We start from the raw sequence: 25,160 nt of genomic DNA, 5'->3' as shown, positions 1-25,160 counted from the left end.
CAAGATGCCACATACCCATGGTTATTTTACATGTGATGCTGTGGTATTTGACTTCATATTCCCCCAGGTTCACTTGTTTATTTTCTGTTCCGAAGGAACCTTGTCTCCTCCAGCCATTTAAATTAAAGACAGAAATAGAAACATCCTCTAGTGGGCACTGCAGAGCTCAATCTAATTCTCCCAGGCTTTCAAAATAAGGTTAAAGGGGACATCCATGAGAGAAAATTCCATGGGAACCAGTCAATATTAAAGGCAAACTGATAGATTTTGGGGAAAATCTATTTAACCAACACATTTTGGCCCTAAAAACAGTGAATTTCCTGAGTGATATTAGTATATTTAATGAGAGATTATTTTAACCACTAATTTGTCATTCTCGTTAAACTCACGCGTTGTTATTGTTATGTGTTTGTCTCACCAACTGGCATGTGTATTCATTCCAGAAACATTCGCCGGCGAGATTGGTTGCCCTAGGTAACCGCTGAAATCTTCCCTCTGTAATTTCTGTAACCATGACAGCAACAGCAAAGAAGTCAAGATGGTACTTATTTGCTTGATGAATAAGGATATATTCATAACATTTTATTTAAATTAATCTATGGTCTAACCCCACATGTAATATGACCACTGAAATTGCATTTTCTTCTGTACTTTCCATCCTCAACAAACCTGACCAGATCTCCTTCTGCGTCTGCTTCATTTATATGGGCCATTTGTCATGACATGAGGTCAGCATCTATCTTGGTTCATTAGGTCGGTGACAAATCTCATATTGAGGAGGCTCGCAACAAAACTCAGAGGTCAATATCCAAACGCATTTGCAGTGCATAATTATTGATGGCCAATTGGGAGATTAGGAGATGGTCAAGCCTCTCATGGAGGAAATAGCTGCGTGCCATGCTTAATATGCAGGTTGCATGTTGGGAAAATACAGGTCAGCCAATGGGAAAGGAGGAACCCAATGGGCATACGTCGTGATAAAGACGTCTTTTACTGGTTGAAATCTGGTCGGGACGTCTTATAACTAGATCACAACCGGATTAAGACATCTTATCAATTCATTAACACCAATCTATACAAACGTTAGCTAGTTTTAAGTAGCTAACGTTAGTCCTCTGGCTAATCCTCCATGGACATGGTATGTTTCCATTTTTACCTGTTGTAACCATTGGTTGTAGCTAACGTTAGTCCTCTGGCTAATCCTCCATGGACATGGTATGTTTCCATTTTTACCTGTTGTAACCATTGGTTGTAGCTAACGTTAGTCCTCTGGCTAATCCTCCATGGACATGGTATGTTTCCATTTTTACCTGTTGTAACCATTGGTTGTAGCTAACGTTAGTCCTCTGGCTAATCCTCCATGGACATGGTATGTTTCCATTTTTACCTGTTGTAACCATTGGTTGTAGCTAACGTTAGTCCTCTGGCTAATCCTCCATGGACATGGTATGTTTCCATTTTTACCTGTTGTAACCATTGGTTGTAGCTAACGTTAGTCTGGCTAATCCTCCATGGACATGGTATGTTTCCATTTTTACCTGTTGTAACCATTGGTTGTAGCTAACGTTAGTCCTCTGGCTAATCCTCCATGGACATGGTATGTTTCCATTTTTACCTGTTGTAACCATTGGTTGTAGCTAACGTTAGTCCTCTGGCTAATCCTCCATGGACATGGTATGTTTCCATTTTTACCTGTTGTAACCATTGGTTGTAGCTAACGTTAGTCCTCTGGCTAATCCTCCATGGACATGGTATGTTTCCATTTTTACCTGTTGTAACCATTGGTTGTAGCTAACGTTAGTCCTCTGGCTAATCCTCCATGGACATGGTATGTTTTCATTTTTACCTGTTGTAACCATTGGTTGTAGCTAACGTTAGTCCTCTGGCTAATCCTCCATGGACATGGTATGTTTCCATTTTTACCTGTTGTAACCATTGGTTGTAGCTAACGTTAGTCCTCTGGCTAATCCTCCATGGACATGGTATGTTTTCATTTTTACCTGTTGTAACCATTGGTTGTAGCTAACGTTAGTCCTCTGGCTAATCCTCCATGGACATGGTATGTTTTCATTTTTACCTGTTGTAACCATTGGTTGTAGCTAACGTTAGTCCTCTGGCTAATCCTCCATGGACATGGTATGTTTCCATTTTTACCTGTTGTAACCATTGGTTGTAGCTAACGTTAGTCCTCTGGCTAATCCTCCATGGACATGGTATGTTTCCATTTTTACCTGTTGTAACCATTGGTTGTAGCTAACGTTAGTCCTCTGGCTAATCCTCCATGGACATGGTATGTTTCCATTTTTACCTGTTGTAACCATTGGTTGTAGCTAACGTTAGTCCTCTGGCTAATCCTCCATGGACATGGTATGTTTCCATTTTTACCTGTTGTAACCATTGGTTGTAGCTAACGTTAGTCCTCTGGCTAATCCTCCATGGACATGGTATGTTTCCATTTTTACCTGTTGTAACCATTGGTTGTAGCTAACGTTAGTCCTCTGGCTAATCCTCCATGGACATGGTATGTTTCCATTTTTACCTGTTGTAACCATTGGTTGTAGCTAACGTTAGTCCTCTGGCTAATCCTCCATGGACATGGTATGTTTCCATTTTTACCTGTTGTAACCATTGGTTGTAGCTAACGTTAGTCCTCTGGCTAATCCTCCATGGACATGGTATGTTTTCATTTTTACCTGTTGTAACCATTGGTTGTAGCTAACGTTAGTCCTCTGGCTAATCCTCCATGGACATGGTATGTTTTCATTTTTACCTGTTGTAACCATTGGTTGTAGCTAACGTTAGTCCTCTGGCTAATCCTCCATGGACATGGTATGTTTCCATTTTTACCTGTTGTAACCATTGGTTGTAGCTAACGTTAGTCCTCTGGCTAATCCTCCATGGACATGGTATGTTTCCATTTTTACCTGTTGTAACCATTGGTTGTAGCTAACGTTAGTCCTCTGGCTAATCCTCCATGGACATGGTATGTTTCCATTTTTACCTGTTGTAACCATTGGTTGTAGCTAACGTTAGTCCTCTGGCTAATCCTCCATGGACATGGTATGTTTCCATTTTTACCTGTTGTAACCATTGGTTGTAGCTAACGTTAGTCCTCTGGCTAATCCTCCATGGACATGGTATGTTTCCATTTTTACCTGTTGTAACCATTGGTTGTAGCTAACGTTAGTCCTCTGGCTAATCCTCCATGGACATGGTATGTTTTCATTTTTACCTGTTGTAACCATTGGTTGTAGCTAACGTTAGTCCTCTGGCTAATCCTCCATGGACATGGTATGTTTCCATTTTTACCTGTTGTAACCATTGGTTGTAGCTAACGTTAGTCCTCTGGCTAATCCTCCATGGACATGGTATGTTTCCATTTTTACCTGTTGTAACCATTGGTTGTAGCTAACGTTAGTCCTCTGGCTAATCCTCCATGGACATGGTATGTTTTCATTTTTACCTGTTGTAACCATTGGTTGTAGCTAACGTTAGTCCTCTGGCTAATCCTCCATGGACATGGTATGTTTTCATTTTTACCTGTTGTAACCATTGGTTGTAGCTAACGTTAGTCCTCTGGCTAATCCTCCATGGACATGGTATGTTTCCATTTTTACCTGTTGTAACCATTGGTTGTAGCTAACGTTAGTCCTCTGGCTAATCCTCCATGGACATGGTATGTTTCCATTTTTACCTGTTGTAACCATTGGTTGTAGCTAACGTTAGTCCTCTGGCTAATCCTCCATGGACATGGTATGTTTCCATTTTTACCTGTTGTAACCATTGGTTGTAGCTAACGTTAGTCCTCTGGCTAATCCTCCATGGACATGGTATGTTTCCATTTTTACCTGTTGTAACCATTGGTTGTAGCTAACGTTAGTCCTCTGGCTAATCCTCCATGGACATGGTATGTTTCCATTTTTACCTGTTGTAACCATTGGTTGTAGCTAACGTTAGTCCTCTGGCTAATCCTCCATGGACATGGTATGTTTCCATTTTTACCTGTTGTAACCATTGGTTGTAGCTAACGTTAGTCCTCTGGCTAATCCTCCATGGACATGGTATGTTTTCATTTTTACCTGTTGTAACCATTGGTTGTAGCTAACGTTAGTCCTCTGGCTAATCCTCCATGGACATGGTATGTTTCCATTTTTACCTGTTGTAACCATTGGTTGTAGCTAACGTTAGTCCTCTGGCTAATCCTCCATGGACATGGTATGTTTCCATTTTTACCTGTTGTAACCATTGGTTGTAGCTAACGTTAGTCCTCTGGCTAATCCTCCATGGACATGGTATGTTTTCATTTTTACCTGTTGTAACCATTGGTTGTAGCTAACGTTAGTCCTCTGGCTAATCCTCCATGGACATGGTATGTTTTCATTTTTACCTGTTGTAACCATTGGTTGTAGCTAACGTTAGTCCTCTGGCTAATCCTCCATGGACATGGTATGTTTCCATTTTTACCTGTTGTAACCATTGGTTGTAGCTAACGTTAGTCCTCTGGCTAATCCTCCATGGACATGGTATGTTTCCATTTTTACCTGTTGTAACCATTGGTTGTAGCTAACGTTAGTCCTCTGGCTAATCCTCCATGGACATGGTATGTTTCCATTTTTACCTGTTGTAACCATTGGTTGTAGCTAACGTTAGTCCTCTGGCTAATCCTCCATGGACATGGTATGTTTCCATTTTTACCTGTTGTAACCATTGGTTGTAGCTAACGTTAGTCCTCTGGCTAATCCTCCATGGACATGGTATGTTTCCATTTTTACCTGTTGTAACCATTGGTTGTAGCTAACGTTAGTCCTCTGGCTAATCCTCCATGGACATGGTATGTTTCCATTTTTACCTGTTGTAACCATTGGTTGTAGCTAACGTTAGTCCTCTGGCTAATCCTCCATGGACATGGTATGTTTCCATTTTTACCTGTTGTAACCATTGGTTGTAGCTAACGTTAGTCCTCTGGCTAATCCTCCATGGACATGGTATGTTTTCATTTTTACCTGTTGTAACCATTGGTTGTAGCTAACGTTAGTCCTCTGGCTAATCCTCCATGGACATGGTATGTTTTCATTTTTACCTGTTGTAACCATTGGTTGTAGCTAACGTTAGTCCTCTGGCTAATCCTCCATGGACATGGTATGTTTCCATTTTTACCTGTTGTAACCATTGGTTGTAGCTAACGTTAGTCCTCTGGCTAATCCTCCATGGACATGGTATGTTTCCATTTTTACCTGTTGTAACCATTGGTTGTAGCTAACGTTAGTCCTCTGGCTAATCCTCCATGGACATGGTATGTTTCCATTTTTACCTGTTGTAACCATTGGTTGTAGCTAACGTTAGTCCTCTGGCTAATCCTCCATGGACATGGTATGTTTCCATTTTTACCTGTTGTAACCATTGGTTGTAGCTAACGTTAGTCCTCTGGCTAATCCTCCATGGACATGGTATGTTTCCATTTTTACCTGTTGTAACCATTGGTTGTAGCTAACGTTAGTCCTCTGGCTAATCCTCCATGGACATGGTATGTTTCCATTTTTACCTGTTGTAACCATTGGTTGTAGCTAACGTTAGTCCTCTGGCTAATCCTCCATGGACATGGTATGTTTCCATTTTTACCTGTTGTAACCATTGGTTGTAGCTAACGTTAGTCCTCTGGCTAATCCTCCATGGACATGGTATGTTTCCATTTTTACCTGTTGTAACCATTGGTTGTAGCTAACGTTAGTCCTCTGGCTAATCCTCCATGGACATGGTATGTTTCCATTTTTACCTGTTGTAACCATTGGTTGTAGCTAACGTTAGTCCTCTGGCTAATCCTCCATGGACATGGTATGTTTCCATTTTTACCTGTTGTAACCATTGGTTGTAGCTAACGTTAGTCCTCTGGCTAATCCTCCATGGACATGGTATGTTTCCATTTTTACCTGTTGTAACCATTGGTTGTAGCTAACGTTAGTCCTCTGGCTAATCCTCCATGGACATGGTATGTTTCCATTTTTACCTGTTGTAACCATTGGTTGTAGCTAACGTTAGTCCTCTGGCTAATCCTCCATGGACATGGTATGTTTCCATTTTTACCTGTTGTAACCATTGGTTGTAGCTAACGTTAGTCCTCTGGCTAATCCTCCATGGACATGGTATGTTTCCATTTTTACCTGTTGTAACCATTGGTTGTAGCTAACGTTAGTCCTCTGGCTAATCCTCCATGGACATGGTATGTTTCCATTTTTACCTGTTGTAACCATTGGTTGTAGCTAACGTTAGTCCTCTGGCTAATCCTCCATGGACATGGTATGTTTCCATTTTTACCTGTTGTAACTATTGGTTGTAGCTAACGTTAGTCCTCTGGCTAATCCTCCATGGACATGGTATGTTTTCATTTTTACCTGTTGTAACCATTGGTTGTAGCTAACGTTAGTCCTCTGGCTAATCCTCCATGGACATGGTATGTTTCCATTTTTACCTGTTGTAACCATTGGTTGTAGCTAACGTTAGTCCTCTGGCTAATCCTCCATGGACATGGTATGTTTCCATTTTTACCTGTTGTAACCATTGGTTGTAGCTAACGTTAGTCCTCTGGCTAATCCTCCATGGACATGGTATGTTTCCATTTTTACCTGTTGTAACCATTGGTTGTAGCTAACGTTAGTCCTCTGGCTAATCCTCCATGGACATGGTATGTTTCCATTTTTACCTGTTGTAACCATTGGTTGTAGCTAACGTTAGTCCTCTGGCTAATCCTCCATGGACATGGTATGTTTCCATTTTTACCTGTTGTAACCATTGGTTGTAGCTAACGTTAGTCCTCTGGCTAATCCTCCATGGACATGGTATGTTTCCATTTTTACCTGTTGTAACCATTGGTTGTAGCTAACGTTAGTCCTCTGGCTAATCCTCCATGGACATGGTATGTTTTCATTTTTACCTGTTGTAACCATTGGTTGTAGCTAACGTTAGTCCTCTGGCTAATCCTCCATGGACATGGTATGTTTTCATTTTTACCTGTTGTAACCATTGGTTGTAGCTAACGTTAGTCCTCTGGCTAATCCTCCATGGACATGGTATGTTTCCATTTTTACCTGTTGTAACCATTGGTTGTAGCTAACGTTAGTCCTCTGGCTAATCCTCCATGGACATGGTATGTTTCCATTTTTACCTGTTGTAACCATTGGTTGTAGCTAACGTTAGTCCTCTGGCTAATCCTCCATGGACATGGTATGTTTCCATTTTTACCTGTTGTAACCATTGGTTGTAGCTAACGTTAGTCCTCTGGCTAATCCTCCATGGACATGGTATGTTTCCATTTTTACCTGTTGTAACCATTGGTTGTAGCTAACGTTAGTCCTCTGGCTAATCCTCCATGGACATGGTATGTTTCCATTTTTACCTGTTGTAACCATTGGTTGTAGCTAACGTTAGTCCTCTGGCTAATCCTCCATGGACATGGTATGTTTCCATTTTTACCTGTTGTAACCATTGGTTGTAGCTAACGTTAGTCCTCTGGCTAATCCTCCATGGACATGGTATGTTTCCATTTTTACCTGTTGTAACCATTGGTTGTAGCTAACGTTAGTCCTCTGGCTAATCCTCCATGGACATGGTATGTTTTCATTTTTACCTGTTGTAACCATTGGTTGTAGCTAACGTTAGTCCTCTGGCTAATCCTCCATGGACATGGTATGTTTCCATTTTTACCTGTTGTAACCATTGGTTGTAGCTAACGTTAGTCCTCTGGCTAATCCTCCATGGACATGGTATGTTTCCATTTTTACCTGTTGTAACCATTGGTTGTAGCTAACGTTAGTCCTCTGGCTAATCCTCCATGGACATGGTATGTTTCCATTTTTACCTGTTGTAACCATTGGTTGTAGCTAACGTTAGTCCTCTGGCTAATCCTCCATGGACATGGTATGTTTCCATTTTTACCTGTTGTAACCATTGGTTGTAGCTAACGTTAGTCCTCTGGCTAATCCTCCATGGACATGGTATGTTTCCATTTTTACCTGTTGTAACCATTGGTTGTAGCTAACGTTAGTCCTCTGGCTAATCCTCCATGGACATGGTATGTTTCCATTTTTACCTGTTGTAACCATTGGTTGTAGCTAACGTTAGTCCTCTGGCTAATCCTCCATGGACATGGTATGTTTCCATTTTTACCTGTTGTAACCATTGGTTGTAGCTAACGTTAGTCCTCTGGCTAATCCTCCATGGACATGGTATGTTTTCATTTTTACCTGTTGTAACCATTGGTTGTAGCTAACGTTAGTCCTCTGGCTAATCCTCCATGGACATGGTATGTTTCCATTTTTACCTGTTGTAACCATTGGTTGTAGCTAACGTTAGTCCTCTGGCTAATCCTCCATGGACATGGTATGTTTCCATTTTTACCTGTTGTAACCATTGGTTGTAGCTAACGTTAGTCCTCTGGCTAATCCTCCATGGACATGGTATGTTTCCATTTTTACCTGTTGTAACCATTGGTTGTAGCTAACGTTAGGACATTTTAATATCTGTTTAGTTGACAGTAAATGAGTGTGTGTGTGTGTGTGTGTGTGCATGTGACTGTGTGTGAGAGAGAGAGGGAGAGATGAAGAGAGAACCATGTCATGCTAGCTGTGTGTAGGTGTGTGTTCTGTGTGAGAAAGAGAGGGGGAGGGTGAGAGATTACGAATAACTTATAGAAAAGATTGTAATCATGTCAACATTGTGTCATGCTAGCCGAGAGAGAGAGAGAGAGAGAGAGAGAGAGAGAGAGAGAGATGAACATTTCAACTCTCAACTGCCTTTTTCAGTTTCTGAATCTTCTAGCTTGGATGGGAGGAGGGAACAAGGGGAAGTTATCCAGTCTGCCGACCAAGAAATGTAAATAGCCTATGTTTTTCTGTTTCTCTCCATCTGTCTGCCTGACGGCCAGATTGCTGAGGGGCAGCATAGTTAATGTACTGGCTAGGCTAACTGTGAAGACCTTAGGTAATGATTAATCATGATTCGTCTTTACAGTTTCTGAAACATATAAGTGACCTGATGCATGGCCTCTACAGCAGTGCTTGGCCAGCCACTCAGTTACGAATGACTTATTCAGCCACATTCCAGGGAGAGAGCAGAACCACCCCTCATTCAATCCATAGTTACTGAAGGTAAGTTTTGTGTGCAATTATTTATTTTTTCTGTTTGATACTGTTCAACGTGTATTGATTTCTACTAACCAGCTTTGTAAGAACTAGGTTTTGTACTAGCTGTGCTGGGATCAATAACGTTTTTTTTCTCTGCATCAGGTCTCACTGAGACTTGATTCCTCAAGAGACATGCAATTGAATTTACCACAGGTGGACTCTAATCACGTTGTAGAAACATCTCAAGGATGATCAATGGAAATAGGATGCACTTTAGCTCAATTTCGAGTCTCATAGCAAAGGGTCTGAATGCTTATGTAAATAAGGAATTTCCTTTTTTTTTGTGACTACATTTGCAAAAAAATCTAAAAATCGTTTTTTTTCTTTTCATTATGTGGTATTGTATGTAGATTGATGAGGGGGGGGAACTATTTAATTCATTTCAGAATAAGGCTGTAATGTAACAAAATGTGGAAAATGTCAAGGGGTCTGAATACTTTCTGCACTGTAAGTAGCAAGTTGCTCTTTTTTGAAGACATCTCTGAGCTATAACTGCCACAAACTGCTTTAACTAGTACCATGGAAATACTTTTAGCCAGCTGAGTCAACAAACTTTCTTCAGGAATGTCCTGTAAAATGTTATTTCAAAATCTCAAATGTATAAGTTGTAATGCGTTGATTCTCTTCACTGCAGATCTGCCCCATCACACCAGTCTTCAAGAGGGCCACTATGCTCCAGATCTGACCCATCACACCACTCTTCAAGAGGGCCACTATACTCCAGATCTGACCCATCACACCACTCTTCAAGAGGGCCACTATGCTCCAGATCTGACCCATCACACCACTCTTCAAGAGGGCCACTACGTTCTAGATCTGACCCATCACACCAGTCTTCAAGAGGGCCACTATGCTCCAGATCTGACCCATCACACCACTCTTCAAGAGGGCCACTACGTTCTAGATCTGACCCATCACACCAGTCTTCAAGAGGGCCACTGTGCTCCAGATCTGACCCATCACACCACATTTCAAGAGGGCCACTATGCTCCAGATCTGACACATCACACCAGTCTTCAAGAGGGCCACTATGATCTATCACAAATGTGACTGTTTTTACGAGGGAAAGTTAACCTTTTGATACCATGTGAATTAATTTAGGGGAAGGGGTTTATTTTTACGATATCTGGCAAAATCCTTGAGTTTATTTTAATGAGCAATGGGTACATAACATTTGTTTAATCTCACATTCTTTAGTCATTGTGGTAAATCTGTGATAAATGTGTGTAGAGACAGACAGATTTAGAAAACAACAAATAATATCACAAATACATTGTTGAGTGAGTCATATAAACATTTATTTAGTTTGTAAATTGTAAACTTGCAAATCACATATACATGGTCAGTTTGTTAACCCATTTACACATGAAATATGGTGCTGAACATGTAGTGATATGTGAGAGATTGTCAAAAGGTACAATTCTCGTAGTGGCAATGTCATATAACCAACTGAACAAAGACACAGTTTTTTATATATCAACTGTAGTCTTGGAGAGAGAAAATAATACCATAATATTAAAGGTAATATTTAGTATTTAATATTAGAGTTCACCTAATTTTAGTTTATATGACAAAACAAGCAATGCATCGTGTAGAGAACCATTGTACCATACAAACCGCTGTGAAATATCTTTTCAAAATCCCCAAATATAGCATTTTCAGCTGTTTGAAGCTGGTGTACAAAACCAAATAGACACAAAAACGAAATTTAAGAACGGGAAGCATAGAAATAGCGCACATCTTCCACTTCTTAGACTTGCTTTCAATGAGAATTACAGATCTTTAACTCACTTTTCTACGTGAACTTGGTCAGGTCGCCCAAAAAATAACATATTGTAGCTTTAATAAACATTCATAGATATAATATACTGCATTTATATTCATATAAGCAATTTTTAACATGCAATTGTAAACTTTGTGCCGATGCCATCTTATCAATCTTGCGAGCAAGTTCCTGCTCTTAGCGACAAAAAGCACCTGGCTATGTACACTAATATTTTTGATTAATTCTTTCTTTAATCTATTTTTAGGGTTGTTTTCAAATTTGAAATGCGGTACCCTGGTGCGGTTCTCCAGAGCGTTTGAGAGACTTCGACATAATACGTTTGGGTTTCACAATGCAATTTCTTTAACATATCAGAATTCGTTCTGAAATTCTGGGACTGTCTGCGTTAAAACCCTGCTAGCTCAAACATGGAGACCAATTTACAATTATTTGTACTGTGTCTTGTGATTTCTTTGAACTAAGTACTACAACAGTATTCTTTTTCCATAAATTCTTAATCTTTTTTATTCTTTATTGATTTTCAAATTGTCAAATCATTTATATGATTCATCTCACAAATTACACCTATGATGGATGTTCGCTCTTCCTAGTGTCAATAATTATGAATTCATGGATGATATAATTGTTCTAGTGCCAATAATGATAGTTAATAATATATAGATTAATATAAACAGATCAACAAATCAATAACTTGAAAAATTAAGGAAGAATGGATCAAAATACGAGATGATCACAAGCAAAGATGTGGTCTACTAGCCAAGCTGGCCCAAAACCCTTCAATTCCATCCCTGATCACAAGTACACGGACCAATAGATGACGTTGAAGAAGAGGAAGGAGAAGGGGAAGAGGGCTCGGGCATAGAGGTCGACCCGCTTGGCAGCTGAGGGGATGATGGGCTTGGGCGGCGGCGGTTTCTTGGCCTTGGCCTGGCTTTTGCTCAGGCCGTGGGGCAAGGTAATGGGCTTCCCGTAGCAGTCAAAGTTCGAGAGCTCAAAGTCCCGCGGTAGTGAGCCAACAATGCTGAAGTCGTTGGTGCGCAGGTCCGATTTGGAGGTGCACACCTTTTTGCACCGGGTCTCTGCCCCCTGGAAAAGGGAAAGTTGGTAAACATAACTTTGTTGATGGGAAAGTGGTCTTTTTGCTATCAGAGTACCCACCCCACAATCACACCACACACACACAATCACAGAAGGCTGGGGAGAGCACAGGGTCAGGAAAAAAGCAGTGCCCCTTGAGCAGGTTAGGGGTCAAGTGCCTCACCTGGTGGTAAGGTAGTGATGGGAGCCATTGAAAACATTGCATTAGTCCCACTACTCCAAACATTCCCATCCAGTCACTCTCCAGCTCTCTGACGTTCTCTCAGCTAATGGCATCATACATCTCGGCAGCCCATGAACTAGGAGTCAGCTAGCTCTAATCACATCCCATGTCATCCTCCTCCCTCACTGCCAACCACCAACGCTGAGCAGTAGTGGCCAGAGCCAGAGAGAAATGTCTTCATTCCAATCAAGTAATGCCTTCATTTGTGTAACATTCTGACATGAGTTAATTTATGACTGTGCTTTGCCAACCCTTTCAGGACCGTTTGGTGTAGTTTCAGTCAGCTAAGTTCTATGGTTCTAGTGTGGTTGGAGGGTAGGATGGTGCTAACATGCCTACCTTCTGTAGACATTGGCTGTGTTGTGCGTTCCCTATGGAGATAGCGCATAAGGTGTCACACTTCAAACGTCAGGGCGATAGATCAGCTGCATTCCTCTCTATAGGATCTTACTGGAGAGAGACACTTTGAGTGATGCTGGTTTGATCATTACTGGTGTCCATATATATTGGCATATACAAAGGGTGCCATTTTGACCATGCAGTGGTGTTTTGCATTGGAGTGGTGTCTGGCAGTTTCTTTCTGAATGAGATGACAATGCAACAGATACACAATTATCTTATGCATTGTCTTTTGATGGCACCCATAGACAGTGGCAAAATATCCCTAATGTTGCTGTTTTGGAGATGTAATCTGGAAGTCTTCTCTTGTGTTTTCTTTGGTGAATTGACATGCTGTTACAATAGATTGCTAAATACAAAATCATCTGTGTATAGATGATGATATAGATGATATAGTAACTTGTTGACTTAACTCTAGAATGCCTACTTCAGGTATTTTAGTACTAGTCTGTAAGCTCAGGACTTAACCTGGAAGCTTCTAAAAACCCAAATTTCAACATCGATCTTTCTCATCAACTTCCCTCAAGGGCTACAGGGCAATTGCGAAACTAATCATATAGTAGCTAGTTTTTCCACTCTAACCATTAATCTCATTAAATCGATGTTCATTTAATTTACATTTGATACGAAAACATATTTGATCTCTGCGGACGAGTGCAATATTCTCGAAGTCTTGACTAACATACATTACAATGTCAAGTAATTTCAATGAAGTGTATAATTAAAACAACATTTCAGGAGCGAAATCTGTACCTGAGTGTCAATCTTTATCCGTGCCAGGCAAGAGTGCAGAAGATGTTAGCATTTATGAATGATTGGATCGTCCAATCTATTTAGCATTTAGATTGCTAACTTCACTCTAATCATGCCTAGGGACAAGGTTAACCATTCGTCATTCAACTAAGTGTGAGGATAGCACACGCGCACACACGAGTACACACACATGCACGCAAACGTGCACACACGCAAGCGTCTGTATCCATTAGTGACAACTTCATCCGGACTTGGATCAGTGTCTGGAGACAACTTCATCCTGACTAAGATCAGTGTCTGGAGACAACTTCATCCTGACTTAGATCAGTGTCTGGAGACAACTACATCCTGACTTAGATCAGTGTCTGGAGACAACTACATCCTGACTTAAATCAGTGTCTGGAGACAACTTCATCCTGACTTAGATCAGTGTCTGGAGACAACTTCATCGTGACTTAACTTTTTAAGGCTGCAGGGGCAGTATTGAGTAGCTTGGATGAAAAGGTGCCCATTGTAAACGGCCAGCTCCTCAGTCTCAGTTGCTAATATATGCATATTATTATTAGTATTGGATAGAAAACACTCTAAAGTTTCCAAAACTGTCAAAATATTGTCTGTGAGTATAACAGACCTGATATTGCAGGCGAAACCCTGAGGAAAATCAACAGGAAGTGGCTTCTATTTGGAAAACTCCATGTTCCATAGCCTCCCTTTGCTGGATTTAAAGGGATATGAACCAGATTCCTTTTCCTATCGCTTCCTCAAGGTGTCAACAGTCTTCAGACATAGTTTCAGGCTTTTATTTAGAAAAATGAGCCAGAACGATAACATCGCTTCAAGTGGTCACATGAGTTTTGCTCGCGCAACAGACTTTGGATAGGTATTGCTTTTCCCTCTCCTACTGTGAAAGACATTTGCGGTTGATATATTATCGATTATATATTTTAAAAACAACCTGAGGATTGATTATAAAAAACGTTTGACATGTTTCTGTGGACATTATGGAAACTATTTGGAATTTTCGTCTGCGTTGTCATGACCGCTCTTCCCTGTGGATTTCTGAACATAACGCAACAAACAAACGGAGGTATTTTGGATATAAAAATAATCTTTATGGAACAAAAGGAACATTTGTTGTGTAACTGGGAGTCTCGTGAGTGAAAACATCAACTTCATCCTGACTTAAATCAGTGCCTGGAGACAACTACATCCTGACTTAAATCAGTGTCTAGAGACTTCATCCTATTTCTAATTACAGAAAGCGAACTCACGTACACAAGCAACACCCCACCCACCCCCCACCCCATTCCCCACAAACACCCATCCCCTCCCCACCTTTCCTTCACCCACCTGCAGTGTGCTGACATGACAGGGCGTCTCGCTGGTACCATTGACGGTGTTGTTCTTGCCTGCCGCCTTCTCCTTACCCTCTGCCTTCACCTTGGATGCCATCTTGGCCTTCTCAGCCTCGATGCGCTTGGGGCTGTTGAGCATCACCTGCACCACGGCGTACTCCACCAGGGAGGCGAAGCCAAACAGTAGGCAGGCGATCAGCCAGATGTCGATGGCCTTCACGTAGGAAACCTTGGGCAGCTCTGACGCCAGGGATGTGCACTCAGAAGACAGGGAGAGCACCGAGAGGATCCCTGGGAGGTTAACAGGGAGGGAAGAGGTGACCTTGTCAACTAAACATCCAGGGAAGGAGAGCAGAGCTTAGTGTTGGGGATACTTCTCGATGTGTCAAAGGAGCTCAAATTAGCATTTGGACTCGACTCTATAATGCTCAACATAGAATGCACAGCAGACAAGGAGATTCAACTTCAGACCTTGAGGGTCGCAGTATTTGCTAGTTTTCATCCTTGCCTTTAAATCAGAGGTCTAGTCTTTGATCTAAACCAGGTGAGTGGTAAATAGCAGGGAGAAGACACAGCAGCCCTCGACAGTTGGAATTGAATGCCCCTGATGTACAGTACAGAATAATGGATATATGAATCACCTGGACTAGGCAGTGGTAATAAAACACTCACATTCAAACCCATATCCCAGGATATACAGTACTAAGATCCCAATTATAAACCCATGAACCTTCCTTTACTAACCTACCTTCCTAATTCTAGTGATGAAGAGGGTTCACAGCGCCACCAATAATAAAGAGATATTTTCTATTGTTTTGGCTCTCTGATTGGACAATTAATCTAGGCCGTTATATAAGTGACTGCAGAAATATCTCGAAATAAAAGCATGGGGTCCTTATTTCGGATGATTACCTAACCCCATCGGAGTTCACCGAGCTCTGAAATCCTTTTCATCCCAGCATGCAAGCTGGCCTATTTTACATAACACAGGGAAGGTGTTGGCTCTGTTGAAACAGCATAATGCTTTGTTTGCTGACGCTTGGCCCCGATGGGACGCTGTATTGTGGGAACAAAATGAGTCCAACACGACACACATAGTAGGAAGTGTATACGGAAGTACTCCACACATCTAATCACATGTACGCCAACACACACGCACACACACACTCACCCACACACAGAGGTGAATGAATGGACACACACAGGAGATGACTGACCTGTGCTGATCCCATTTACTGAGGTGTCACGAGGTGGCCCTCCAGAGGAGATGAAGGGATGGGAGGAAAGTGACTAACAGCTGGAGGGGAAACAGAGGAGGAGGAGGTAGTGACGGAAGTGGTGGGAGTGGGGGAGTAACAATGTATGGTCCTCTTATCCACACAGCTCTCGGAGACCCATCAGAATGGATGAAGTGACATCACACGGGGAGAAGTTGACATTTCCCACTCGTGCAGGCTTGTTGATGATGGACTAGGCGAGTTACTCATACAACATAAATTGTTTCATGATATATTATGTATCATGTAGGGGAGACAGTGGAATGACAATAGATGGTTCCATTGCTATTCACATTGCACTCCCTCAGGCAGACAGTGAAACAGTAAAATGGGATACTAGAGTATATGAAAAACAGTAAACCACTCTCATGTCATCATGCAGTGATGTCAAATGGATGGCTATATTAGGCTGCATTTGATGCCTCAATAAGTCAGACCAGCCTCAAAATTCGAATTGAATCACGCTACATTTCACTATTATTTCACTTAGTAAAGCAAAAGAATAACGAGACGTAGGATTATTCCGTTTTTATTTTTTAGGCTAAATTCAGACAACACCAGAGTGACATGGGAGACTAGCTACAGTCAGACACAGTGACATGGGAGACTAGCTACAGTCAGACACAGTGACATGGGAGACTACCTACAGTCAGACACAGTGACATGGGAGACTACCTACAGTCAGACACAGTGACATGGGAGACTACCTAAAGTCAGACACAGTGACATGGGAGACTACCTAAAGTCAGACACAGTGACATGGGAGACTACCTACAGTCAGACACAGTGACATGGGAGACTACCTACAGTCAGACACAGTGACATGGGAGACTACCTAAAGTCAGACACCGTGACATGGGAGACTACCTACAGTCAGACACAGTGACAAGGGAAACTAGCTACAGTCAGATACAGTGACATGGGAGACTACCTACAGTCAGACACAGTGACATGGGAGACTAGCTACAGTCAGACACAGTGACAAGGGAGACTAGCTACAGTCAGACACAGTGACATGGGAGATGACCTACAGTCAGACACAGTGACATGGGGTTAGGATAGGGGCTAGTGGTTAGGATAGAAGTTAAGGTTACGTGGTTAGGATAGGGGTTAGGGGTCAGTATTGAGGATATGAGCTAACAGTAAGTGGTTAGGGGTTATGAGTCAGTGGTTAGGATAGGGATTATGGGTCAGTCAGTGGTTAGGATAGGGGTTAGGGATCAGTGGTTAGGACAGGGGTTAGGGGTCAGTGGATAGAATAGGGGTTAGGGGTCAGTGGTTAGGATACGGGTTATGGGTCAGTCAGTGGTTAGGATAGGGGTTATGGGTCAGTGGTTAGGATAGGGGTTAGGGGTCAGTGGTTAGGATAGGGGTTAGGGGTCAGTGGTTAGGATAGGGGTTATGGGTCAGTCAGTGGTTAGAATAGGGGTTAGGGGTCAGTGGTTAGGATACAGGTAATGGGTCAGTGGTTAGGATACGGGTTATGGGTCAGTCAGTGGTTAGGATAGGGGTTATGGGTCAGTGGTTAGGATAGGGGTTAGGGGTCAGTGGTTAGGATAGGGGTTAGTGGTTAGGATAGGAGTTAGTGGTTAGGATAGGAGTTAGTGGTTAGGATAGGGGTTAGTGGTTAGGATAGGGGTTAGTGGTTAGGATAGGGGTTAGTGGTTAGGATAGGGGTTAGTGGTTAGGATAGGGGTTAGTGGTTAGAGTAGGGATTAAAGTTCATACCCAGAGGAACCCTGGCAGCGCTGGCATCAGGGTTGATCCAGAAGGAGAGCCAGGAGAGGACCACAATGAGCAGTGTGGGGGCATAGACACCCATCATGTAGAAGCCCACCTGCCTCCTCAGGGTGAATATCACCTCCACACACGTGTAGTAGCCTAGAGGAGTAAAGATAGTGTTATAGAGCAAGGCTGGAACAAAAGCCTGCACAACCAGTAAGGTGAGGGTTGACACTCCCTGGTCTAGGATGAGTATAATATGTAAATTCACAAACTAAAGTGTACAAAGTTTTTCAAGCTACCGGTAGGGTCAAACGTTCATAACAAAGTAATATAAAATTAATTTGGGTAGACAATAATATGAACACTAAATGACTGTTGTGATGACTATCGGTCTGTGAGTGAAAGAATGAACGAAAGAATGAACAACAAGTATTTTCCAAGAGTTTGACTCAGGACAAGCAGAAAGAGAGTGCATCATCATCAAGATACCCTATATTCCTGGATAAATGTGCATGTTCTCAAACTCGTCTAACACCGGGGGCTATTTCCTCTTGGATTATTCTTTCAGAAGCAGAACAGAAGAGGGGAGGGGCAGCCCGTGGCGTATTCAATTTTGTCAGCTTCCTCTCTCTCTCTCTCTCTCTCACTCTCTCCTTCTCTCTCTCTCTCTCTGATAATGATCTACTGTTTAATTGCCTTTATGAATAACCATGATATCTCACGTCCCAGACAGACTGCTGTTTCACTGTTTCTTTCCCTCGTTATCTGCTTTGGAGTAACTATATTAAAGGCCCAGTGCAGTCAAAAACGTGATTTTCATGTGTTTCAAAAGATCTGTTTGAAAATACTGCCTGAAATTTCAGCCTGTTTTGGTGGGATGGAGTTTTGCCCTGCCTGCTGACATCAATAAAAAACAAAATCTTGTTTGAGAAATTGCTCTTTGCTTAGAAGCTATTTTTGTTTCTTTTTGACCATTTTAATTGAAAACAATCACAGTAAGAAACTTAATTGTTACCCTGAAATGATTTTACATTGAGATTTTAATAAGGCTGCATTGGCTCTTTAAACATGTCTCTCTTGTGTTTTCATGCCCTGTTTCCTAGCACCTGCACCTACCTTTCCCTTAAGTAGACCCTGTAGCGATGCCCCTGCCAAGCCTCTCGGTCAGGTGTTCCCAAACTTGTTGTTTTTGGCCCCTGACCCCATTTTGATATCAAACATTTTTCATGACCCCACCATGTAAAAAAAAGTGATGCAATAAATGGTCAATGTTTACTTTTTCAATTGGATAAAAAAAAATCATGCGACCCTTAGTTTGGGAAACGCTGCTCTTGGTGGACCCTGTAGTGGGGCCCTGCCATTCCTTTTGGTGGACCTTGTAGAGATGTTCCTGGGAGCAAATTATTTTAACGGAGCCCCTCATGACTCCAATGAGAAACATTTTATGTTTTAAAGTAATTTCTCTGCAATTCTGCACATTTTGCAATGGGGCATACAGAGAATGTTGCCGTTCTAACCTCTACGGGATCGGTGTCCCCCCGCGGAACAGTTGAGCTAACGTAGACTAATGTGATTAGCATGAGGCTGTAAGTAACAAACAAAAAAATCACAGGACATAGACATATCTGATATGGGCAGAAAGCTTAAATTCTTGTTAATCTAACTGCACTGTCCAATTTACAGTAGCGTTTACAGTGAAATAATACCATTACATTGTTTGAGGAGAGTACACAATTAGAAACTTGAAAAATGTATTAATAAACCAATTAGGCACATTTGGGCAGTCTTGATACAACATTTTGAACAGATATGCAATGGTTCATTGGATCCGTGGAAACTTTGCACATACACTGAATTGCGCCTGGGCTGGAATAATACATTATGGCCTTTCTCTTGCATTTCAAAGATGATGGTACTATTATCTTTTACCAGATCGAATGTGTTATATTATCTTACATTTATTTCACATTTCCACTTCAAAGTGTTTTCTTTCAAATGGTACCAAGAATATGCATATCCTTGCTTCAGGTCCTGAGCTACAGACAGTTAGATTTGGGTATGTCATTTTAGGCGAAAATTGAAATATCGGATCCGATCCTTAAGAGTGTATTAAAGCAAGTTTGCGGCAAAATTTTTACTTTCATGCAGTTCTACTAATTTTGCGATAGAGTGGAGGCAAATGTTTGCAGTTTTGAAAATGATAACTGTTGATCAGTGGGACCCACCCCGGTCGGTAATTCGATCCTGCTGTGTATTTTATTATTCTAACTTTTTGGTGGGGGAGGTTTGGTCAAAAAAGACTGTAAAATCACCTGGAACTCAGCTAAAAATTTGTTTAATTTAGGAAATCTGTTCCCAAGTATTCCCACGAATAAAAAAAGAGACACTATGTGATTGTCTCAATGTAATCAAGGTGTGAAATGATTGTTAAACCAGGCTTTGAGACCATGTAGGGATTTAGGGTTAGCATAAGGGTGGAAGGTAACCTAGTGGTTAGAGCGTTGGGCCAGTAACCGAAAGGTTGCTCGATCGAATCTCTGAGCTGACAAGGTAAAAATCTGTTGTTCTGCCCTTGAACAAGGCAGTTCACACCCACTGTTCCTAGGCTGTCATTGTACATTCAAATTTGTTCTTAATAGACTTGCCTAGTTAAATAATGAGGCAATGTTTACACACCTCTGTGTGTGTGCGTGCGTATGTGTGTGCCATGCCGTAGGGGTGGGGGGAACTGTGTCATAGAATGGGCTCCCCCCGGTGATCTTTGTGTCTTGCTTGGTTGTCACAACAACCCCATTAAAGGTTGCCTTGCTTCCAGCTGTGTTGCTCCCCTGTGTGAGTGTGCAGGGGTCGTGTACGAACTGAGAGCTAACGGTGCTATGCTAACCTCCAGTGACACTTGTTGCTTTGTTTTTAGAGTTAACATTTAGCTACTCAAACTGACAGGTGAGGAAAAGGCCTGGGATTTTAAGGTGCTTTAGCGAAGCATGACCTATCAAAGTTGTAATATCTCCAGGCTATATTGAGCATGAGGGCAACCAATGTAGACTACTGTGTGTTTCTTCAATGTGCAAGTGCAGGAGTAGTGTAAGAGACACCATTTTAAGCTTTGGCCAGAGCTAGTTAGATAGATTAGCTACATACAACTACATGTGCTACAGTTCTTATTAATGAAGAACTTACAGTGATAGTATGAAAAACTGTTGTATGTAACACATGCAAATACAACTTTGAAAAGTAAAATAGAACACTGTTTTATTTTGAGGCCTTTGGAGTCTTTGAAGTTTATGAGAAAATGATATCTAGCGTTGGTATCGAGCGACGTAAGCATTTCAATTTACAAGGAATATTTAATGAATGGATGAAATGGAAAAGCCAGAGCTTTACATTGTTAAGCCAAGCTTATTCAAGTCTGTGACGCTCCAGTTAATGGCGAAGCTTAATCAGGAGACTGGAAGTTCATTGGTACAAAGGATTTCTCACTGTGCTAATTTCTTAGTTTTTTATCAATAATTATTGCCTTGCAACTGATGCCAAATGCAAGAGAGAGTCTGGCTTGAGTAAAATAGAGCAGTCCAATATGGTTTCATTGCATATTCTTGCACAAATAATGAGTAAAACATAGGTTGTTTTTATGTCTAGCCGTATAGGCCTATAGTGCAATACACCCAGCATGACTGTATTATGGGCATGTTACGTACAATTGATTTGCAAACCCATGTGTACATGCTTATGACAAGTAATAATGCCTTATATCTGTAGGTAGCACAGTTTTCACTAGTGATAGGGGAAAAATCGATGCAGTTACATATTCGGGATATTATTTTTGACAATATCGCAATATTATTTCACGCTAGTTGGCAGTAACAGTCCCAAAACTCCAGTATTTTTCCTTCATAGCTTGTTCTCCATCTTCTTTTTATATAGGGAGCCAATTTGTTTAAAGTATAGAAAATAAATATTTTTTTTTGTCTTTATTGTCATATACACAGTTGAAGTTGGAAGTTTACATACACTGAGTTTGAAGTCATTAAAACTCGTTTTTCAACCACTCCACAAATTTCTTGTTAACAAACTATAGTTTTGGCAAGTGCGTTAGGACATCTACTTTGTGCATGACACAAGTAATTTTTCCAACAATTGTTTACAGACAGATTATTTCACTTATAATTCACTGTATCACAATTCCAGTGGGTCAGAAGTTTACATACACTAAGTTGACAGTGCCTTTAAACAGCTTGGAAAATTCCAGAAAATGATGTCATGGCTTTAGAAGCTTCTGATAGGCTAATTGACATCATTTGAATCATTGTAGACCTACACAAGAATTGTAGACCTCCACAAGTCTGGTTCATCCTTGGAAGCAATTTCCAAACGCCTGAAGGTACCACATTCATCTGTACAAACAATAGTATGCAAGTATAAACACCATGGGACCAAGCAGCCGTCATACCGCTCAGAAAGGAGACATCCTAGAGATTAATGTACTTTGGTGCGAAAAGTGCAAATCAATCCCAGAACAACAGCAAAGGAGCTTGTGAAGATGCTGGAGGAATCAGGTACACAAGTATGTGTATCCACAGTAAAACGAGTCCTATATTGACATAACCTGAAAGGCCGCACAGCTAGGAAGAAGCCACTGCTCCGAAAACTCCAAATAAAGCAAGACTACGGTTTGTAACTGCACATGGAGACAAAGATCGTACTTTTAGGAGAAATGTCCTCTGGTCTGATGTAACAAAAATATAACTGTTTGGCCATATTGACCATCGTTATGTTAGGAGGAAAAAGGGGAGGCTTGCAAGCTGAAGAACACCATCCCAACTGTGAAGCACGGTGGGTGGCAGCATCATGTTGTGGGGTGCTTTGCGCAAGGAAGGACTGATGTACTTCATAAAATAGATGGCATCAAGAGGAAGGAAAATTATGTGGATATATTGAAGCAACATCTCAAGACATCAGTCAGGAAGTTAAAGCTTGGTCGCAAATGGGTCTTCCAAATGGATAATGACCCCTACCATACTTCCAAAGTTGTGGCAAAATGTCTTAAGGACAACAAAGTCAAGGTATTGGAGTGGCCATCACAAAGCCCTGACCTCAATCCCATAGAAAATTTGTGGGCAGAATTGAAGAAGTGTGTGCAAGCAAGGAGGCCTACAAACCTGACTCAATTACACCAGCTCTGCCAGGATGAATGGGCCAAATTTCACCCAACTTATTGTGGGAAGCTTGTGGACGGCTACCCTAAATGTTTGACCCAAGTTGAACAATTTTAAGGCAATGCTACCAAATACTAATTGAGTGTATGTAAACTTCTGACCCACTGGGAATGTGATGAAAGAAATATAAGCTGAAATAAATCATTCTCTCTATTATTCTGACATTTCCCAACATTTCACATTCTTAAAGTATTGTGGTGATCCTAACTGACCTAAAATAGGGAATTTTTACTAGGATAAATGTCAGGAATTGTGAAAAACTGAGTTTAAATGTATTTGGCTAAGGTGTATGTAAACTTCTGACTTCAACTGTAGGGGCAGTGAAATGTGTTGTTTTACAGGGTCAGCCATAGTACTATGGAACTCCTGGAGCAGGTTAAGGTTAAGTGACCTGCTCAAGGGCACATGAACAGATTTTTCATTGTGTCAGCTCAGATATTTGAACCAGCAACCTTTAGGTTACTGGCTCAATACTCTAACCACTAGACTACCTGCCATCCTATTTTATATCCATGAGTCATGGCTCTGTCTTGTCCCTCTGCAGCACACATATGGTGAGCAATGGAATAGCAATACAATCACTGTACTGAATAACAATACAGATCGTATCAGTATTGTGATAATATCATATCGTGAAATCCCTGGCAATTCCTAGCAGTAGTTTTCACTCAAATGAAAACAGAATACTTGTATGTCATGCCTATGGGGAGCTTACCTGTCCCTGCATAGAATTTGGTGCAGTTTCCATACTCTATGTCCTCCTGTTTGATATCAAACTGGGGCAGGGCGATCTCCTCCATCTGGACAGGGTCTCCTGACTGCCACATAAACTGCAGGTCATCCGTCGTATAGCCAACTGTAGACACAGAGAGACGGGCACACACACATACACACACACACAAACAAACACATACACACACACGTGAAAGCATCCACAGGCACGCACGCACAAACACAAACACACATCGTCGTCGTCAACAACAGTTAATAGTGTGTATGAATCTCCATCCTGACATGATTACACTATATCTCAATGTTGTTTGAAGTCCATTTTTATATTAATAGTAATCACACTGCTAATAATACGATTTTCCAGTAGTCATCTTTAATTACTTGTAATCCTTCCCTAACAAACATTAAATAAAGACTGATTTACATGTCCTATACATTTGCTAGCGTGATTACATGTATTTTATTTGTTTAGGCAAGTCAGTTAAGAATAAATTCTTATTTACGATGACGGCCTGGGAAGTGGTGAAGGGCAAGGGCAGCGCTAAATAAATAAATAAAACGAGACAGGAAAGAGACAACAGGAAAGACATCACAACACGTAACAGACAGTTCCAACAATGCATAATAAAACAACCTGGATATAAATGAAACCAATTGGTCTGTAACCTAAAAACATAATTTACATGAATTCAGGAATAACTATAGCTCTCTCTCTTTAACAGATACCATATATGGTCATGTGAAACTGAGCCATTATCAGTTACTCACAGCTCTCCAGCTGCATCTTACAGCGCTGCGTATCCATGGGGAACAGGGTCAGGTCCAAAGGACAGGATAGAGTGACAGACAACCTGGCAAAATGCAGAACCCTCAATGAATGTTCGTTGCAACAATTTCATCATTAATGCTATTGATGATTTGTTTCATGTCACGTTGCTCTTCAGCCAATACCACCCTATGCCTGTGGACATAATTAGAAATGATGAATGTTTTTAAAAACCCATCAATTGAGATATATCTGATTGAGGTTGAATTCATTGTGACCTACTGCAATAAAATGCTTCATTCTAGTGAAAAGCAGGCTTAAACTGGTCAAATTGACTGAAAAATATATTATAGAAATGTCTGTGTCCTTGAATTTAAGTATGAGCTGTGAGCTAGACGGCTGTAGAAAGAGAATTACAGAGCTACTGGGGATTCAGACTTTCATCTAAAAACATTTCCTCCCAAATCTGTTCATCAATACCGTAAAGCTATATAATTTAAGAGACAATGGCGACTGCTGAATGATTGAAAAAGATGCTTCCTCGGCTCCGGAAATACATTCTTAATGTGAGCAACACCTGTATTGTGCAGAGTTGCATATGTTATTCCCAGCAGTCCATTTGCACATGAAAGCTTTGGGTTTTGGTTGAGATTT

General features: G+C 41.2%; 1 protein-coding gene and 1 long non-coding RNA gene across 7 annotated transcripts in view; one reads left to right on the top strand and one right to left on the bottom strand.

The window, feature by feature from the left end:
- The first annotated feature begins 932 nt into the window (after positions 1 to 932).
- LOC109864846 (uncharacterized) lies at positions 933 to 12,261 on the top strand. Of its 3 annotated transcripts, none has more exons than XR_002251503.2 (4): positions 959 to 1,138; positions 8,796 to 8,865; positions 9,004 to 9,140; positions 9,811 to 11,475. It is a non-coding gene; the product is annotated as an uncharacterized LOC109864846 (long non-coding RNA). The 3 variants fall into 3 exon arrangements; XR_004204203.1 differs by lacking the exon at positions 959 to 1,138 and adding an exon at positions 5,253 to 5,293 and having other exon boundaries at positions 9,811 to 11,092; XR_002251501.2 differs by lacking the exon at positions 8,796 to 8,865 and having other exon boundaries at positions 933 to 1,138; positions 9,811 to 12,261.
- glrbb (glycine receptor, beta b) overlaps positions 10,312 to 25,160 on the bottom strand; it is a 28,157-nt gene continuing 13,308 nt past the window's right edge. For 2 of the 4 annotated variants that reach the window (XR_004204201.1, XR_004204202.1), the window contains 6 exons: positions 24,509 to 24,591; positions 23,724 to 23,864; positions 17,796 to 17,948; positions 16,008 to 16,087; positions 14,786 to 15,081; positions 10,312 to 12,048 (listed from right to left, as the gene is read on the bottom strand). Coding sequence is in view for 2 of the 4 variants with exons in the window: in XM_020452840.2 (XP_020308429.1) it covers positions 11,755 to 12,048; positions 14,786 to 15,081; positions 17,796 to 17,948; positions 23,724 to 23,864; positions 24,509 to 24,591 (967 nt within the window). In the remaining 2 variants the exon portion in view is untranslated. The remainder of the gene's footprint in view (positions 12,049 to 14,785; positions 15,082 to 16,007; positions 16,088 to 17,795; positions 17,949 to 23,723; positions 23,865 to 24,508; positions 24,592 to 25,160) is intronic. The other 2 variants (XM_020452840.2, XM_020452839.2) reach the window with 2 other exon arrangements.

This window comes from Oncorhynchus kisutch, linkage group LG19 (genome assembly GCF_002021735.2).
Source record: "Oncorhynchus kisutch isolate 150728-3 linkage group LG19, Okis_V2, whole genome shotgun sequence".
Lineage (NCBI taxonomy): Eukaryota > Metazoa > Chordata > Actinopteri > Salmoniformes > Salmonidae > Oncorhynchus > Oncorhynchus kisutch.
The sequence above is the reverse complement of the archived record's forward strand: the minus strand, read 5'-3'. Positions and strand labels throughout refer to the sequence as shown.